This window comes from Pinus tabuliformis, chromosome 2_2 (assembly GCF_031772625.1).
Source record: "Pinus tabuliformis cultivar Carrire ecotype Pingquan chromosome 2_2, CPIR1, whole genome shotgun sequence".
NCBI classification, from domain to species: Eukaryota; Viridiplantae; Streptophyta; class Pinopsida; order Pinales; family Pinaceae; genus Pinus; species Pinus tabuliformis.
Window position 1 is genome coordinate 24,437,254 of NC_142300.1, and position 20,382 is coordinate 24,457,635.

The following is a 20,382-nucleotide window of genomic DNA, read 5'->3' on the forward strand; positions in this document are numbered from 1 at the left end:
CCAAGAAGGATCAACTAGATGAAGAGACTCGAAACGAGCTTAGAAGAAAGAAGCTTTGTTTCACTTGCAAAGAGCCATGGGAACTAGGTCACTGATGTTTGGGAAAAGGTAAGATTCACTACATTTGACAGTGAGAGTGATACAACGCAACCACCAAGCAAGGAGCTTAGCATCTATGAAGAAGCACCACCCCCAAAAGCAATGAGGAAGCCACTTCCGAGAATTGAAGGAGGTACTATTGCCACTCTCTCAGGAGTTCCTAAATATCACACATTCAAAATCAAGGGCGCTATACAAGGGCAACGTGTCATAGCATTGATAGATGGTGGAGCAACATACAACTTTATCGATGCAGCCGTAGTGGTAAGGAGAGGCATTCTCGTCCAAGAATTTGAGGGCTTTGAAGTGAGGGCAACTAATGGATATCATATGACATGCACCCAGGTAGTTCCACAATTGAGCATCACTCTTGGTAAGTATATGCTTATTGATGATTTTTATGTGATAGAATTGGCAGATACTAATATGGTGCTGGGAGTTCAGTGGTTGTACTCGCTAGGAAGAATTGTGATGAACTACCAAACAATGGAAATCGAATTCCGAGACCCAGAGGTATGAGCAATGGCAGCCCTCGCATGGTTACAACCTAGAAAATGGAGGTCACAACCAAACAAGGAGAAGTCACTTGCATGTCATCTTGTGGAACTACACGTAACAACTTATAATCTAATGGAGTCAAGCATGCGAAACATGACACATTCTTGAGAGACTGGAGAGCCTATCTCTTAGTAGAGTACTACAAGAATAATTTTGCTTGCTACATATTGGATGGACTCATTCATTATGACAGGTATAAGGTGGAAGACAAAATCATCTTCTACAAAAATGAGATGTATTTTGTCCCCGAATCTATGCTCAGGGAGAAGCTTGCCAGAACTACACATAACAAACCAACTAGAATTACTCATTCTCAACTAAAAAACTATACAAGAACGTGTATAGATCAGATCGCTGATGCAAACAAGGGCCACAAAGGAGAGCAAATTTGTGAAATTTCAAGACTGTTGCAATTTCTGGTTATTATTCTCTTATTAATTTAGGTTATTTGTCTTCTGCAAATTATATGTAGCAAATACTGAATAAAACACAATTGCAACTTCATTGAAAAATAATTAACCACGGGAACTGAGAAAATTATGCGCACACACAAATAATGGACACTAATATTTTTTGACAAATGTCCTTAGAAAAACCCCAGTGTGGGAAAAACCAGTTCTACAGATGAGTTATTTTATTATTTTTTAGCAAATCTCTAATGGAGAAAATTACAAAATTGTTCGTCGTAATTTAGCAAACCTTTGTAAAAATATTTTGATCACTTTTGCAATTCAATCTGACCTCCTGGAAGCAACTTGGCCACTCAGATCAAATTCGCCCTCCCTCGGGCTGTTCACTCTAGCTCACACATGCCGCTTGGTAGATGAACTCGACCTTCCTGGCAACTCGAACTAGTTGAGAAATTAACTCTGCCTCCACTAGAAATTCTGTCTTCAACTGACAAATCGATCTCCTTGTGCAAATCGATCTCTCTTACAAGTTTCTCTTTGCCCTGGCACTTTGTTCTCTCTGAGTAATTCGCATTCCCTGCTAGGGTAATTCGCACCGCTGCCTGGGGCAACTCTCATCTCTCGGAAATTAGCATCCTTTTGCAAAAAAATCGATCTCCTTGTCTCTCTGGAAATCGCTGTGAGGAATCTCTTTGGTGATCTCGTCTCCAACCACTATTGATCTCTCTCTGCTGATGCCCCTGCGTTGCCTCTACACCCTTGCTATCACTACAATTCTGTGTCTCGATCTGTTCATCAAATGACCCAACGATCCCCTCTTATAATCTCTTGTTGATGAATCAACGACCATGATCTAAGCTCAATCAATGGCTAAGATCATCTTGACCCCTTCAAGTGACTTTTTTGGAAGTCTCTAGAGGAAAATCGATTTACCCCAATTAATACTGATTAATTAAGCTATTCCCTAAGTTAGACCTAGGAAAATTAATTAATTGCTTAATTAATTCTACTCAAGGTCTTTTCTCATGATTTGTTTTTTGGGTATTGGAGAAAATGTGTTCCTTAGCCTCATAGACACAATCTGAGACTACAACACCTGTCCGTGCTACACAAACTAACACTTCCTCTTAGTGAGGAATGTGTTCTACATAACACCCAAGTTGTTTTTGACAAAGATGAATCTTGCTTTTCCCAAAGCCTTCGTTAGTATTGCTACCTGCTCATCTGTGGCTATATACTGTAGTTAAACAATTTTGTGCTCCACATAGTCCCTTATGAAGTGCTATATGATGTCTATATGCTTGGACTTGTCGTGAAACACTAGATTCTCTGGCATCCTGATGCAACTTTGATTGTTGCAGTGTCTCATCGTCATCTTAACCCTTTGACCAAACAAGGCTACTAGCAACTTACAAAGCCATAGAGCCTTGCATGTAGCCATGCTCGTTGCTTTGTACTCTGCTTTTGCAAAACTTAGTGCCACAGACTCCTGCTTCCTGTTGTATTAAGAAACAACTCCTAATCCCACGCTGAAGGAACACCCTGAAGTGCTTTTCCGATCCACTGTGTTACCTATCTAGTTTGCATTAGTATAGCCAACCAACCTAACACCAACACCTCGAGTATATTTGATCCCATACCCGATAGTGCCACGCAAGTACCTCATCACATGTTTTGTCGCTGTCTAATGCACTCTCTTCATCTCTACCATGAACTGACTAAGAGAGTTTACAACATAGGATATGTTTGGCTTGGTGTTGACTAGATACATGAGAGAGCCTATCAACTGGTTGTACAACGTGGGGACCACATCCTTCTTCCTAGATGCATCTACCTTCCTCGAATTCGTGATCATGGGAGTAGACATGGTTTTGCACTCCTTCCTAAATCTCCTCGAGATCTATATGCAGTATTTCCCTTGACCAAGGAAAATATCACCATCCGTCTGCCATACTTCCATGCTTAGAAAATTGTGCATGAGCCCCAAATCCTTCATCTCGAACTTCGTTGCAAGGTCCCTCTTGCACTCCTTAATGAGCCCCAGTGAACCTGCAAGAAACAAGTCGTCCATGTACAAGACAAGAATGAGAACCTCACCCCCAACCACCAAGTAGTAGAGGTTTGTGCTCGCCTCACTCTTCACAAAATCCATGCCTTGCAAGTATCTGTCAATGTGCTGATACCACGCCCTGGGAGCCTGCTAGAGCCCATACAAGGCTTTCTTCAATCCGCACACATGGGTCTCTCTGCTGTGTGCCACAAAGTCCTTTGATTGTTCAACGTACACCTCTTCCTCCAGTTCACCATTTAGGAACGCCGTCTTGATGTCCATCTAATGGATTTGCCAGCCCATCTGTGCTGCTACTGAGACCACGACTCATATAGAAGTGTACCTAGCCACAGGAGCAAATGTCTCGTAATCTATTCCATTCTTCCAAGAGAGCCCCTTGACCACGAATCTAGCCTTGTATTTCTCGATGCTGCCATCTGCACTTTGCTTGATCTTATAAATCTATCGTGATCCAACCACCGCTCCATCTTTCGGTCTCGGTATAACCTCCACACATTGTTTTTCATAATCAAGGAATACTCCCTCAACCATGGCATCCCACTTGACTATAATCCTCCTGGCGCCTAAGAGGAAGATCCCGTATGTATTCGAGGTTTTGCTGTAGCCAACAAAGTAACCTCACTCTGCAGTCTAATCCAACTTCGAACATGTCTCCCCTAGAATGTGACAATACGCTAGGCCTCCAAATATCCCAAAGTGATTGACATCTGGCTTCTTCCTGGTATCCTCGGGTGTCGTCTTGCCAAGCGCTCTATGTGGGACCCTGTTTTCTATATATACCGCAGTACTGCATGCTTATGCCCATAAATATCGTGGGAGATCCTGGTCATTCAACATAGCTCGCGTTGCTTCAGAAATAGACTAGTTCTTCCTCTCAGCAACCCCATTTTGCTGCAGGTTGTAAGGAACGTCCACTCTCTTTTCAATTCCTGCCCTGGTAGAGAACTCATGGAACTCCTTGCTTGTGTATTCACCTCCATTGTATGACTGAAGAGTCCAGATATTTCTACCTGTTGCATTCTCAACTAGAGCCTTAAACTTCTGAAAGTGACTGAAGACCTCATTCTTGGTCTTGAAGAAATAGATTTAGGTCTTCCTAGAGAAATCATCAATAAAAACAACAAAGTACTCTTATCCCCTGAGATATTTTGTTGACTTTGGCCCACATATTTTTGAATGCACAAGGTCAAGCATGCCCCGCAATTTGTTGTCACTCCTTGGAAAAGTTGCTTTCACAAACTTTCCCAACACACATCCTTTGAAAACATTGTCATGCTTTGTGCTCACCTCTGGAAAACCTATCATCGTCTCATGAAGCAGTTTGAGTGCTCCATGATGAATATGGCTTATCCTCCTATGCCATAGCCCCCCATGATCCTTCAGACTATTGCTGCTAACTAGTGCCTTGGGAGCATCCATTTGCAACTTACACAACATGCTACTCCTCACTCCAAATGCTATGGGTGACTTCCTATCCTTGTGCTTCAATAACGCCTTTACCCCTCTAAAGATAACATCGTATCCTTTGTCTTGAAGGACTGATACAGAGATCAAGTTCATCCCCAAGCCTGGCACATGCAACACATCATGAATATGAATCACCTTGCCATTCTCCCTCTAAAATATAACAGTCCCTCCAACAACTGGGTTGTACTTGGACTTGTTCCCCATCTGAATCTAGAATCTAATGTCCTCCTCCTTGTAACTGAGAAGTACTCTCTAACTCTTGTCATATGAAATGATGCTCCACTATCTATATACAAGACACCCTGTGAAGTTGAGCTAGACATGCAGGCTATTAATGTGAATTCTTGTTCCATCCGACTAGAGAGCTCATATGCATTCGCTGAAGTTGCTACTTGTTTTGCGCCGTTCTTCCTCTGTGGGAAATCACCGACACAATGGCCCAATTCGTAACAACCATAGCACTTGACCTTTGATAGATCCTTCTTCTTTTCTCCTTTTGAGCCTTGACCCTTACTGGATCCTTTCTTCACCTTTCCCTTTCTTGATAGGGTGACATTTTCTTGCTCCTTTTCCACTTTCGATGCCTTGTTGCTGCTACTGGTGCCATTGACCAAGCTGAGCCTAAGCTCCTCCTAAGTGAAGTCACTCAATAGGTGGCCCCATCTTGGAAGTGTATCTTGCCTAGAAATCACTTGGATGAACATACACCATTCTTTGGAAAATCCATTCAGTGTTATGTGCACTAGCTCATCGTCACAAGGCTTGCCTCCTACTGTAGCTAACTCATCTTTGGCAAGTTGAACTTTGGTGAAATAGGAAGTCATGTCTTATCCTTTCTACTGCTTGATGATGCTCCTCAACTTCTCTTTGAGAATCATCTTCTTGTTTTCTGAAGGATTATGGTACAGTTTAACTATGGCGTCCCACATCTGCTTCGCTGTGTCTTTTTCTGCGATATGTGGAACAATATGGTCCTTGACTCCGTTAAGGATAATCCTCTTCGCTTTGGCATTCTCCTTTTTGTAGGTGGCCTATTGCTGTGGATTTGTCGGTATGACAGTAATATTCTCTGCATACTTCTTCAGTCCATACTCATCCAATAGGAATGACATTTTGGATTTCCAAGCGCCAAAGTTTAGAAGCTCCATCCTATTAGTTTTTGTAGCATCGGATGTGTTCTAGCCACTAAGTTTGGTGGAGAGGCAAGAATACATGGGATCTCCAAAACCCAGAAATCATTTTTGGAAATTCCGCCTAGAAATGACTTAATTAGATTATTAACTAGTTTTTAAATATTTCCTAAGTCCAAATTTAGGAAGTATGGTTAATTAATTAATATTAATTAAGTCATGGTGAGAATCATCTAGAAACTCATACAGATAGATCCGGAGATGATCCTAGCCATCGATTATGTTTTTAATCTTGGCCGTTGGTGCTCCAACAGAGGATTATAAGAGGAGGTCAATGTTGTGATGGAGAAATCACTTGAGACACTTGAGCAGTTCGATTTCTAGAGTAGCAGTGTTCAATGGCGGAGTGAGCCAAAGATCGAAGTAGTGAGTGAGGGGCAAAGACAATGACGCTGGAGGAAGTATTCCAGATCCAGCGAGTGCATCTGTAGAGAGGCAGCAGAGCCACAAAGAAGCCGACGTAGGGGTAGCTCAACAACTTCTAGGGGCAAGTTCGATTTGCTGAGAGGGAGATACGTCTTCAGTTCTAGAGGCTGGGAAGAGTCCCAGACAGCTGAAGAAGCATCTTTCTAGCCAGCAAAAGGCATAACAACTTCATTAGAGACTAGTCAGAGGCTTGACGTCCAGCAGGCTGCGCAGAGGCTGACGCAAAGGGTCATAGGGCCGAGTTTTTGAAGGCAAGTTGTGCTAGGAGATTATCTGTGGGGTGAGGAAAATTCCTTACTAGATTTTTGCCAATATTTTTCCTTTGTAGGATTGCCAAATTGCGACATCCAGTTGTACTCAAAATTTCTCACTGCTGCATAATAATAAAACCCTCGGCCACTGCACCGGCTTTCCCAAGTTAGGTTTTTTCCTGGGACTTTTGTCCAAAAATAATTGTGTTAATTTTATGTGTGCTAGCATTTCTTAGCTTCCAGCGTTTTATTTTTCCACAGTGTTTTATTTGTGAAGGTTGCAATGTGTTTGTTTCGATATTCGCTATAGCAAATAAATTGTTAAATTAATTAACAATTAGGAGAAATAATACCAGTTGATGCAATAGGGTTCCGGTTTGGAATTTTCACATGGTATTAGGGCGCAGTTGATTAGCTGGAGAGCTTAGAAACAAAGCAGAAGGAATTTTCGCTGCTCAGTGTGGGTAGCAGGTCGAAATTCCCAAGGGTAGCGTAGTCTTTTGCCATAGAGGCCGAGTTGCTTGAGGAAGACTGATTTTTCTGAGAGGGGCAGAAAAAATCGATCCTTCTAGATCGAGTGATTCCAGAGGCAGAGCGAGCAACTCCAATTTTTTATTGAGCAGATCTCTAGCTGGACGTAGTGGTTTTTGCAGTAGTTTGTTAGAGCAGAGCTATTGTCAAGGTGGAGGAGAGAAGAGCACACACAGAGGGAAAATTTTTCTCAGGGAACTTCTAGTCTCAAGAAGTTCGATTTTCCTTGCAGATCGACAGTAGTTCTGAGTAGATCTTCTCACTCCAAAAGGAAGTGCGAATAGCAGAGCAGCAGTTGAGCAAAAGGAAAGAGGAATTTTTCCACAGTTTGTTGAGATGGCCACTGCTGGTCTTCGTGATTAGGACAGGTTGGATGGAGATTCCAACTATGTCATCTGGTAGGCAAGGATGTCCTTCCTTCTAGATGAATATGGTCTGGAAGCCTATATTGATGCAGTGGTGGTGGTTCCTCAGGATGCAGATCAACAAAAAGAGAACAAGAAGGAGATGGCACGCACAAAATAGTTGATCCTAGATGGAGTCCGAGATCATGTTGTTTCACATATAGTTGGAAAAGATACTGCCAAGCAGATGTGGGATGCTCTCTCCACATTGTATCAAGGTACTTCCAAGTAGCGGAAGAAGTACCTAGAGGAGAAGCTGAGACTCATCCATATGTAGAAAGGGGAAGGCATAGACCCCTTCCTTACCAAGATTCAGGAGGTACGAGACCAGTTGTCAGTTGTTGGGCAGCACCTCATCCCACAGAGCTAGTGCAATTGGCACTCAACAATGTCTCAAAGGAGTGGCAGATCTTTGTCCAAAGCATATTGGGTAGAGATAAGCTACCATAATGGGATAGAATGTGGGCCAATTTGCATTAGGAGGAAGAGAATATGGCCCTCGCATATAAGGGTTCCCGTCAGGGACAAGGGGAGCAAAGAAAGAAGAAGAAGGACCAGTCAAAGGTCAAGTGCTTCAGGTGTGGTGAGCTCGGTCACTACAGTAACCAGTGTCCTCTAAGGAGGAGGATAAGGAGGACAAGCAGGTAGCTTTTGCAGAGATTGATAGACTTTCCTCCAGGCTGGAGGAAGGCTTCACGATGTTCACTGATATACTCTAGGAGTGAGGTGGGCTGACTTGGTGTTGTAGCCCCAGAGCGCTACAGATGGGCAGGATCCTTGAGAAGTCCACTTCATGGATCATTACCCGGCTATGGGGGCCCACAATATTTAGTAGTAGGATGGATCAGTGGCAATTGATGCTTTTAGATGCTAGAGTGACAATTGCATAGACTAGTAGGGTTAGATGTTGGGGAGTGCAGTGCAGAGTTGACAACAGTGTAGAGTCAGCAATAGCGCAAAGTCTCCAATGGACAGTGCAAAGGCTAGTAGTAGTCAGAGGCTCAGGTGACAAATTCATTATACCGATCATAGTTGATTTAGTATTTTGGATGCTTTTCAGTTGCAGATGTTGCAGTTGCAGCAACAACAAATGAGAGGGAGTTGCAGTACAGATGCAGTGTTGGCAACAGTATGGCAGTGTCAGTGATAGCACAAATGCAGCGTATATTGGAGTTGTGCAGTGGTTGGTGGGTGGTATGGCTAGGCATCATCAACGTGACAAGAGATGATGTAGAGACAATGTAATGTGGTAGGGAGTGCAACACTAGAACACATTCCTCGCTAATAAATTCTGCCTAGAAATGAATTAATTAGATTATTAACCAGTTTTTAAATATTTCGCTAAGAGGGAGTGTTAATTTTTGTAGCATCAGATGTGTTTTAGCCACAAAATTTGGTGGAAAGGCTAGAATACATGAGATCTCCAAAACCCAGAAATCGTTTTTGGAAATTCTGCCATGAAATAACTTAATTAGATTACTAACCTTTTTAAATATTTCTTATCTAAACTTAGGAAATATGGTTAATTAATCAGTATTAATTAAGTCAAGGCGAGAATCATCTGGAAACTCATACAGATCGATTCAGAGATGATCCTAGCCATCGTTTATGTTTTAATCTTGGTCGTTGGTGCTCCAACAGAGGATTATAAGTGGAGGTCGATGTGGTGATGGGGAAATCACTTGAGACACTTGAGCAGTTCAATTTCTTGGCAGATCGATTTCCAGAGTAGCAACAGTCAGTTGTCGGAGTGAGCCAAAGATCGAAGCAGTGAGTGAGGGGCAGAGACAATGAGGTTGGAAGAAGTATTCCAGATACAACGAGTGCATTTGCAGAGAGGCAGAAGAGCCACAGAGAACCTGACGCAGGGGCAATGCAACAACTTCTAGAGGCAAGTTCGATTTGCTGAGAGGGAGAGACATCTTCAGTTCCAGAGGCCGGGAAGGAGTCCTAGAGAGCCGAAGAAGCGTCTTTCCAGCCAACAAAAAGCTGAACGACTTCATCAGAGATCAATCAGAGATTTGACGTCCAGTAGGGTGTGCAAAGGGTCAGAGGGCCAAGTTTTTGAAGGCAAGTTATGTTGGGAGATTTCCTGTGGGGTGAGGAAAATTCCTCACTAGATTTTTGCCAGTATTTATTCTCTGTAGGATTGCCAGATTTCTACATCCAGTTGTACTCAAAATTTCTCACTGTTGCATAATAATAAAACCCTTAGTCGCTGCACTGGTTTTCCCAAGTTGGGTTTTTCCGAGGACTTTTGTCGAAAAATATTTGTGTTAATTTTATGTGTGTGTGCTAGCATTTCTTAGCTTCTAACATTTTATTTTTCTGCAGTATTTTATTTGTGAAGGTTGCAGTGTGTTTGTTTTGATATTTGTTGTAGCAGATAAATTGTTAAATTAATTAACAATTAGGAGAAATAATACCAGTTGCTGCAATAGCAATGTTACTTGGGAGCGGGAGCGGGAGTGACCATTTTCAGAAGCTCCCGGTTTGGGAGCGAATCCCGGAGCGATTTTTTAAAAATATATATATTTTTTATATTTTTTAATTTTTGATACATATATGTCAACAAAAACATGTAGAATGATGAATTAGATATAAAAAAACATAAAAAAGCATAGATTGAACCATATAACAACAATCATCTAGAAGTTATAATCTTCATCAACCACGTCCGCAAGTTAGTAACATAGTAACATACAACATATTGAGTCTCATGATTCATCAATCTTAAAGTTTCAAGCTTTCAAAATTCAATATATAACATTTATCATCATTGATCACCAAAGTTGTACTTGTAAGCTAAGTGTAACCATTACAACAAATAATATCTAACATGAAATGAAATGTTATAAAATGAAACGAAATGAAACAACTTTCAACTTTCATGAAGCATCATATTCATAATTCATTACTAATGAGTTATAATTGCCAACTTCAAACTTAAATTGTCATATATTGTTTAAAAAAATATCATAATAAATATGAAAGAGTCAATAGTTATAAAAGCTACTAGAAACTAGAGAAGAGAAGTAAATCTATTATCTATTTCTTATGCTTGGGCCTCTTGCCACCACGAGAAATGTCTAATTTTTTAGTCTTGTTGCAAAATCAGGATCTTTGTCATTAATATCACCCTCCAAGCATTAATATCCAGAGGTATCTTTGTCATTACCTTTGTATCTGTATAGGGATCTTTGTCATTAATATCACCCTCTAAGCATTAACATAAGATAGAAAAAGCATAGCATGTCAAGTCAAGATTTTGTTTGAGTGATGCGTACATTTTTAGAAGGGTCATGATAGAGGAGTTCGACAACCAATGTCACTAACATCAAGGTACATAGAGGGATTGGTACTCTTGATTAAATATGAGTTCCATACCCTAATACATGACAAAATTCAATGGAAACATTGCAATCCCCCAATCCTGAAATCCTGAAAAACTAATAAGTCTGCTGGATTTTGAATGAAATCTAAAATTCTACTTTCTCCATATGAAATCCAATGAGGACGAAACCACTCTCAAACATCCTGAGTCATTTCATGGTAATGTTAAAAATTTAAGTAAAAGGATGAAAATGAAAATTAAAGAAAATGTCACTTTTACTTTAAGAATTTAACATTACCATGAATAGCATATCAATACTAGGGCCTAGACTTGATCATTAAGTTGCCCCACTCAAAAACTATTTGTTTCTTTAAAAAAAAATTGCATTTCGAACATTACTACAAAAAAAAAATGCAAAAAAGGCAAAACGCTCCCGAAAACGCTCCCGAAAAGGCAGGGAGCGAAATTTTTTTTAGGGAGCGCGCTCCCGAAATCGGGAGCGATTTCGGGAGCGCGCTCCCGACCCGCTCCCGCCCGGAGCACGGATCGGGAGCGGGAGCGAGGGGGGGGGGGCGCTCCCCCGCAACACTGTGCAATAGTGTTCCAGTTTGGAGTTTTCACACATCCAACTTGGCCTGATTTCTCAAATCTGTTGTGACCATCTCTGGAAATTTGCTAAACTCAAATAAATTTGGAGAATAAACTAAAGCACTTGAACTGGGTTAAAACCCTCGATTTTTCTTTTCCTGTGCTTGTGCAGATCCTCCTTCTACCATTAGATCTACTCTAATACCATGTGAAATTTTAAGATTGTTGCAATTTTTGGTTATTATTCTCCTATCAATGTAGATTATTTGTCTTCTGAAAATTATATGCGGCAAATACTGAATATAACACAATTGAAACTTCATTGAAATATAATTAACCACAAGAATTGAGAAAATTATGCACACACAAATAATGGACACCATTATTTTTGGACAAATGTCCTTGGAAAAACCTGTGTGGGGAAAACCAGTTTTGCAGATGAGTTATTTATTTTTCTTCAACAAATTTTTGATGGAGAAAATCACAAAATTGTTTGTTGTAATTTAGCAAACCTCTAGAAAAATGTTTTGATCACTTTTGCAAGTCAATCTGACCTCCTGGAAGCAACTCGGCCCCTCAGATCAACTTCGACCTCCCTTTGGCTATTCGATCTGGCTCACATGTGCGGCCTGGCATATGAACGCGACTCTCCTGGCAAGTCACACTAGCTGAGACATTAACTTGACCTTCACTGGAAATTTTGACTTCAATTGGAAAATGGATCTCCTTGTGCAAATCTATCTCTGTTGCAAGTTTCTCTTTTCCACGACACTTCGTCCTCTCTGAGAAATTCACACTGCATGCTAGGGTATTTCGCACCCCTCCCTGGAGCAACTCGTAGCATTGGGAAATCGACCTCCTACAGAAAAATCGATCTCCTTGTCTCTTTGGAAATCATTGTGAGGAATCTCTCCGGTAATCTTGTCTCCAGTCACTTTTGAACTCTCTCTGTTGATGCCCCTGTGATGCCTTTGTGCCCTTGCTATCACTGCAATTTTGTGTCTCGATCTCTTCTCCAAATGACCCATCGATCTCCTCTTATAATCATCTTGTTGATGAATCAACGACCATGATCTAATCTCAATCAATGGCTAAGATAATCTTGACTCCTTCAAGTAACTTTTCTCGAAGTCTCTAATGGAAAATCCATTTACCCCAATTAATACTGATTAATTAAGCTATTTCCCTAAGTTAGACTTAGGAAAATTAATTAATTGCTTAATTAATTCTAATCAAGGATTTTTCTCAGGAAACTTTATTTGGATATTGGTAAATTGTGTTCCTTAGCCTCATAGACACAATCTGAGACTAGAACACATGCCTGAGCTACACAAATTAACAAAATTGTACTAATAGATCCTTCCAAAAAGCTTAAGGAAAGAAGTGTACAGGTCGCATTGATTATAAGGGGCACTTCAAGGGACAAAAGTGCCTTTTGGAATCCCACAATTACAGGAAAAAAGGATCTGATCCATGACAATAAGAGGATTCACAACCCATCTCTAAATCAGGTAGTCGTTATGAAGGTTGCCAAATCATTCTTGTTGAAGGCAAAATGTTGCAAGATTACAAGAGGAATTGCTGCCACTAAACTTTTGCGGGTTGATGGTCCATTTTCCCTCACAGGGTTGGAGATTTTCAATTACCAGCCACGCTTAAATGACATCATCCAAGAAATTGGACATAAGTCACTTTAAAAGGGAATGGTGCCAACAACAATGTATGGACAACATGTGAAAAATACTGCAAAGGGTTCACTATTTAAGGAAGGATTCACCACCAACAAACTGTTTCTAAAGACTTATAGCTGCATCTTTTGCACAAACCTCACTAATGATGAAACAAGTGGAAAAGCAACTATGGCATGATGGTGATCCTTGTCGGCACACTAATTATCCAGCAAAGGAAGGAAGTTACAAAGGTTGAAGAAAAGTTTCACCCAAATTTGTCATTGCTTGGGGACAATCAATGTCGGGAAGGGAGGACTGTAATGTCCCCAAGGGATTAATTGGCCCAAGGGACAAAGTAGCCTATCGATCCCCATAGGCTATAGTCATTGATAAAGGTGAAAACCCCAAAATACTCAAGTTTTGGGGCAGTTGGGGCGAAAAAGCCCAAAGATGGGGTTTGTTGTGAACCCCACTCAATTGATTAATGAGAAAAGCCCCACCAAGGAAATCTATAAATGCAAGAGGGTTAGATTCAATTGTGGGCATTATTGGATTGGATTATTTGTCTCTGTTTTGTTTGAGCATGAGGCTCTAAGGGTTTAAACCCATTTTCTCTTTGGACTAGTTTCAGCGGAGGTGATCTCACCTTACCTATTCATTTTCTTTTGTTCTGGCACAGGGATTTAACTATCTAAGGGAGCAACAAAGTATTTTGGGAAGGATCTAAGGGGGAAAGACCTCGGAGGCAAGCCGAGAATCTCCTAGAGCTGAAGATCATCTCTCTGAGGCCGGAATTGAACAACAGATTCGAGGGAAACCTTCAATCTGGAAATTATGAGGTAAGCTATGCAAAGTCCGGAGGATCTGCAAGTCTGTCTAAGATATACAAGAACAAACCTCTTAATCTTTTAAGACAGGTTGACACCTTTCTGAGATTTGGAGGAGGATTTTATTTTATTTTATTTTTTTTGTTTCCTTTTATTTCTTCTTTTGGTTTCTTCCGATTTAAGGCTGGGGCATGTGAGTCTGCTCCGAGGTATAGCAAAAGTGAATTGTCTGAACAAGTCGAAGATCTGAAGCTGAAGGTTTGCAACGAATTGTTCTAAGATAGGTCGAAGTACTCCCTAAAGCTAGACGTTCACCCTTGGAGCAAAATCCATTTTGTTCTGAGGGTACGCGGAAGATTGGTCTAGCCTGGAGCAAATCTGAGTCACCTGGAATCACTTTGTTTTGAGACAAGTGTGGAGGGTTTCTGGGGTAACATTATGCAGGAGAACTTATGTATCCTGTATAGAACTTTGCCGGTCATCTGATGCAATGCGAGAGTCTGTCCAAGGATTATAATAGACGGAAATTCCTTGGAGAAGTTGTGGAGGCACTGAAGTTTGTATGGACAAATTCTTGAAGGGTGCCGAAGTCGAGAATGAGTACAATTATCAGTCTAAGCGAGTCGTTATCCTCTCTGGTCAATATTTGCAGAAGGAATTTTCAGGACTGCAGATTAGATTAGGTGGACTCAGTTTTTAGTCCAAATATAGAAGTAGTTTAAGTCTTGGTGAACTCGGATTGCACTAGATTATTGAATTTGGATCATTTCGCACTGTGGAATTTGTTATAGTATTTTGAATGTTTATTTTGTTGCGGAGAAACAATGTTGCTTTCCTGAAGATGACATTATTTGAATTACTTGGTCATTATTTGAAATAAAAAGAAGAATTTGTTGGAAACCCTGGTAAACCCTAGGGAAAAATTTCCTCGTGTTATTACAGTGCAATACATATTAGCAACAAAATACATAATCAATGAGGCTCTAAATGGCTTCTAGAGTCCAAAAACAATGCTATAAGCTATGGGGCCATTGCCAAACTACAAGTCTACATATCAATAATCAATGTGATCACTTCTCATCATCGTCAAACTAATCACCACTACTTGACATGGGATCATTAACTGGAGCTACGTAAACATCATCTGGCCCAGAGTTTGAGGACTCCTCAGACTCCTCTACAACCTCAGTAGTAGTAGTAGCAACAACAAAATTAGACATCAAAATTACAAGTCACTGATTAACGTGATCCCATTAGCCAACTACAAGTCTACATATCAAACTCATCATCATCAAACTCATCACCACTACTTGACATGGGATCATCAATAGGAGCTACGTAAACGTTATCTGGCTCAAAGTTTGAGGACTCAGACTCCTCTGCAACCTCAGTAATAATAGTAGCAACATTAAAATTAGACATCAAAACTACAAAGCACTGGTCAACATGATCACTCATCAAACTCAACATTGATTCATCACTACTAGAAATGGGATCATCAACAAGAACTACATAAACATCATCAGCTCAAAGACTTCATACTTGGATTGCTCAACCTTATAATATGGTAGAAATTGAAAAAGTTTAGCATGCCTAACCAATCAATGCCACCAACATCAAGGTATGTAAAGGGCTTCATGCTCTTTATCAAATGCCAACCTCATACCCTCACACATGACAGAATCAAATCAAAACATTACAATCCCCCAAATCCTGAAATCCTGAAAACCATTAAGTCTGCTGGATTTTGAGTGAGATCTAAAATTCTAGTTTCTCCATATGAAATCCAATGAGGTCAAAACAATTCTCAAACATTCTGAGTCATTTCATGGTAATGTTAAAAATTTAAGTTAAAGGATGAAAGTAAAAGTGACATTTCCTTTATCTTTCATTTCATCCTTTTAGATATTAGTTATCTTGCCAACATTGCTAGGGTTCAGTTAGTTTTTTTGTTTAGGTTTAGGGTTTATAAGGGGGAGGATTGGTTTTATGGCCAAGGGGGGCTGTTTTGGAAGGAAAGCCACCCCAGGTTTCCTCCAAAACAACCTGAAGAACCACCATTGATGGTCCCAGACTGCCCACAAATGTAAGATCTAACCATGCTGGTAATGACCCAGCCAGTTTATGACATAACTGCCCAACTGGCCGGTTTATGACCAGTTTGGTACCAAACCGGGGTCTGCCTAGGCCCGAACTGGGTTCATTGGCCAGGTTGACCCCCAAGCCTAATGAACCGGCTGGTTTGACCCGTTAGTAGTTTGACTCAACCGGTTTTAAATACTATGGTGCGCGCACACAAACACATATGTGTGTGTGTGAGAGAGAGAGAGAGAGAGAGAGAGAGAGAGATGTAACATATTTTTGAAATATATGATGATGCTGTATTTTTTAGTGTAGATAATTAATTTGACATATTTTTAGGTCAAATTTGTAGTTAAAAAATATTTGTATCTGAGTTTTGTTTGAATATATGAAGTTATAACAAACTTTACTTTCTTTTCTTTGCTGAACACAATGATGATTTTATAATGTTCTTTGCAATGGTGATTTTTTTCAAATTTCACTGGCCCTGAATTTGAACATGAACACGAACCAGGTGACTTAGCGTGTGCACACATACACACACTAGATAGATCCATGTTAACCCTGGACATATTAAGCATCAAGAGGTTTGCATGGATCCTGGATTAACAATGAAGATGTATCAATGCTAGTTATACCCACAAACACATATGCACATACACAAAAGAACGTACCATCTGCATATACACTCACATACATATGTTTGCTCTACATGCTTGTCTGTCCAAAAATTGTTTTGTTGAATACTGCTGCGTGTATATACTGATTGAAATTGGCTGTGTAGACACATGGTAAATATCATATCAGTTATCATAATTGCTTGAATTGAAGATGTTATCAATAGGCAAGGTGTTAGCCCTTAAACGATAACTGGGTAATTGTCAGCTGAGTATTGGTCATTTCACTAAAATCTAGTGAATTGAAGAAGTTAAAGGTAGCAAATCTTTATACAAGACTGGATCTTTTCAGGTTTTGAGTTAGACAAGATTAATGCAGTGTCACGGGTGTGATGAGTGAGTCTCAGTCATGGTATACTATTTGCTTGTATTCCTAGTTTAGTTGATAGAATATACAAAACTTTGATTTCCGATGAAGATATATATTTGTGGTAATGAATTAGTGTAACTATAAATCCCAAAAAACTTAATGATTAGTGTAACTATCATATGTAACTAGTTTATAATTCCCAAAAAACTTAATGATTAGTGTAACTATCATATGCTTTCCCATTCCTTGTTTGGTAAGGCAGGTGTCGGCATCTGCAGTTCAGTCCAAGCTCTTCATCTATTTTTTCTGCAATGTGTCAAGAAAACATATATGAGCAATTGTTTTCTGAAATAAAGCAATACCACAAGGTGTCTCAGTTTGCCAGAACAATTTTGTAAGTATGAATTCATGTTAACGTATTTGGTTGAACATCTGTCTAGTTAAGGGTTATGCATGAACTCCGAGTGTCCAGGTTTCATAAACTTCTGCTTCTAACAAGATGGCTAGTTTGCATCACTTGGCTTTGGTCTTTGTGAAATGATGCAGATATATGAACATGCAAAGTAACTGTTAAACAATACTAGTCTCAAATTGTTTTATTGGCGATTAGATCATTCACATTCGTTTCCAACTTTGAAGTAATTTTTTATCGAGTGTTTGTTGATTGTATTGCTATTTCATATATGATATTCTTATTGGGAATTCAGCAGAAGAGATTCTGAAGTGCTCAGATCTGCTAATACAGTGATGTTTTGGCTACATGTTCCCTTTTTGTAGCTGTTGTGTATTGCTTGTAGAAAACATTGTGACTTATTGGAAGACTGAATTAATGCATGCACTCTTGACACTTGTCTATTGTGAGCAGCTAGGTTTTATGCTTTTAGCGTTGATATGGAAGTTTGACTTCCCACCGTTCATGGTACTTATAATTGCCATATTAAATGATGGTTGGTATTCCTCTTATTGCTTTTGCTATTTCATGGTCAGTCTATATATGGAATTTTCTAATGCACCTTGTTATCTTTGGTTTGCTATTAACAACTTTTGATGCTGGATTTGAATATTGTTAGTAATTGGCATCTTTTTTAATTTGTAGGTACTATAATGACCATTTCCAAGGACAGGGTGAAACCATCACCTTTACCAGATAGCTGGAAACTAGCAGAGATTTTTGCCACTGGGGTTATTATTGGCAGTTACCTAGCATTGATGACTGTTATATTTTTCTGGGCTGCTTACAAGACAGATTTCTTCCCGGTACATACTTAATTTGCCGAGATTTAGAATTTTTAAGAGTGTCGTTAATTTGGGAATTTCCAAGAAATATAAATCTGTAAATTTCCCAAATTTTCTTCAAGTTGAAACAGTAACAGTTTCACTGGTTTGTAAAGTTTTTATTGCCTAGGTTGCTTAAGAAGCTCAGAGCATTTTGATCTTTCTTTGCAGAGAACATTTGGTGTTGCAAGTCTTCAGAAAAAAGACCAAGATGATATAAGAAAACTGAGTGCTGCAGTTTACCTGCAAGTTAGTACAGTTAGTCAGGCACTTATATTTGTGACTCGTTCCCGGAGCTGGTCTTTTATGGAGCGGCCTGGTCTCTTGCTTGTATTTGCTTTTTGTGTTGCACAACTGGTGCGTCCTGTACTGATTTCTTTTATGTGACTTGCATAGCTTGGAAGTTATGTGCTAGTTTATGTCTCTAAATCTAAAACTTTGTTTTATTGATGCCCTTCACAGATTGCGACACTAATTGCAGTTTATGCAAACTGGGGATTTGCTGCAATAGAGGGCATGGGCTGGGGCTGGGCTGGTGTAGTGTGGCTTTATAATATCATCTTTTACTTCCCTCTTGATATAATAAAATTCCTCATTCGATATGCTCTGAGTGGGAAGGCTTGGGATCTTGTTATTGAGCAAAGGGTATGTTATTGAATTTATAAATGCTTTGAATAATCTGTTGATTAAATGCTTCAATTAGGCATCTGCTTTAAAAGACTGTTATGCATAAAGAGTATATAGGAAAATGCTAGACTCGGAGGGGAAAGTTTTGGTCTTGAGGCAATATTTTTGGATATTTGATAGTGATGGTACACTGATGTGTCATTCAGGGTACAAGAGTCGTGGATATTTCTGATTGCTATCATGAACATTTTTTTTAGACATTTTTAATTTACACTGAATGCCATTTATTTAAGAGTACAGTTCTTATAGTTACATTGGACGATCTATTTCAGACGGCATTTACAAGGCAAAAGGACTTTGGGAAAGAGGCCCGTGAACTTAAATGGGCACATGCTCAAAGGACACTTCATGGTTTGCATACAACAGACACAAAAATGTTCAGTGAAAGGGGCAACATTACTGACCTCAATCAAATGGCGGAGGAGGCTAAGAGACGTGCTGAGATTGCAAGGTTTGACTTTGCTATCTGTCGCACTTGTTTTGTTTCCCTTTTCACAAAGCTTTACCTTTTTGATGGTAAAGGGTCTATTCTGTTTTCTCTCAATTTTGTGACTCTCAATCGATTGGTGTTTATATTTCGATGTGAGTTAATAAAAGTTCGTTCTTCCTAAATTGATTTATTCTCTCTTTTCCAGGTTGAGAGAGCTACATACTTTGAAAGGACACGTAGAGTCTGTTGTAAGGCTGAAGGGCTTGGATATAGACACAATTCAGCAGGCCTACACTGTTTGAATCAATGCGAGCTTTTTCTGCCAGGGTGCTATGGGGGGGCTCACTTGAAAACAGTTGTAACTTTTTGACATGTGTAATTTGATGAAGATATTGGTGTTCTACAGAAGTTTTAGTAACGTTTCTTGTAAAAGAGTTGAAAGGATGTTAATTTCAAGCGCACTGTTCAACTTTGCCAAATCTCTGGTATTCAGGTGGGCAGAGTGTTGTGTTCAATATCTTCGATTTTATGTGGTGTTTTGGCACAAATTAAGCAGTAAGATCTCAGGTGGTTTTGTGTGTTTGACAACTAGTTGGGTTTCATGTTCTTGTTGATCTAAACCTCGTTTTTCTTAGTCAGATGGAACTGCACTCAACAGTGTCAGACTATATGAATTAACATATTGGCTAGTATTACCTGGAAGAAGTTGACCATCATTTTGTCTTTAAATTGTCTCTTATTTGGACGTAATGCTATGTTGAAAGAATCTAATAAAATGTATTTAGCTTTTCGTTTAGATGACAATTTTCAGAACTGAAGTCAATACCAACAACTTGTCTGAACTTTTTAGCTTTTAGTTTACATGGCAATTTTCAGAACGGAAGTCAATATCGATGACTTGTCAAAACTCCATTTTGCAGTTGGTTGATAACTTTTGAGATGGGCTTTTAAGTTGCGGAGCAGTAGCATTACGAAATGTTAAAAGGATTGGTGTATTTGATTCTACTAAAAAAAACAATTTTTTAGTTAGGATACTTGGTGTGGCCATCGATTGGACTGTGCTTCTGTGGTAAACTAGTGGGAGCTCACCCGAAC

General features: G+C 39.7%; 1 protein-coding gene across 1 annotated transcript; it reads left to right on the forward strand.

Moving 5' to 3' along the window:
• The first annotated feature begins 201 nt into the window (after positions 1–201).
• On the forward strand, positions 202–20,003 carry LOC149191342 (plasma membrane ATPase 2-like). The gene is made up of 8 exons (XM_089406613.1): positions 202–612; positions 17,442–17,458; positions 17,673–17,842; positions 17,992–18,152; positions 18,342–18,527; positions 18,633–18,815; positions 19,130–19,308; positions 19,493–20,003. Exons 1-8 carry the CDS (start codon positions 202–204, stop codon positions 19,587–19,589), a joined length of 1,404 nt encoding a protein of 467 aa, XP_089262739.1. The 3' UTR covers positions 19,590–20,003.
• Positions 20,004–20,382: the final 379 nt, after the last annotated feature.

What these genes read in the sequence shown, in the direction of transcription:
- LOC149191342 (XM_089406613.1), top strand. Translation starts at nt 202, where the DNA reads ATGAGGAAGCCACTTCCGAGAATTGAAGGAGGTACTATTGCCACTCTC. An exon ending in ACAAGACAGATTTCTTCCCG is followed by an intron (nt 18,153 to 18,341) that starts GTACATACTTAA and finishes CTTTCTTTGCAG; the next exon opens with AGAACATTTGGTGTTGCAAG. An exon ending in CTTTTTGTGTTGCACAACTG is followed by an intron (nt 18,528 to 18,632) that starts GTGCGTCCTGTA and finishes TGCCCTTCACAG; the next exon opens with ATTGCGACACTAATTGCAGT.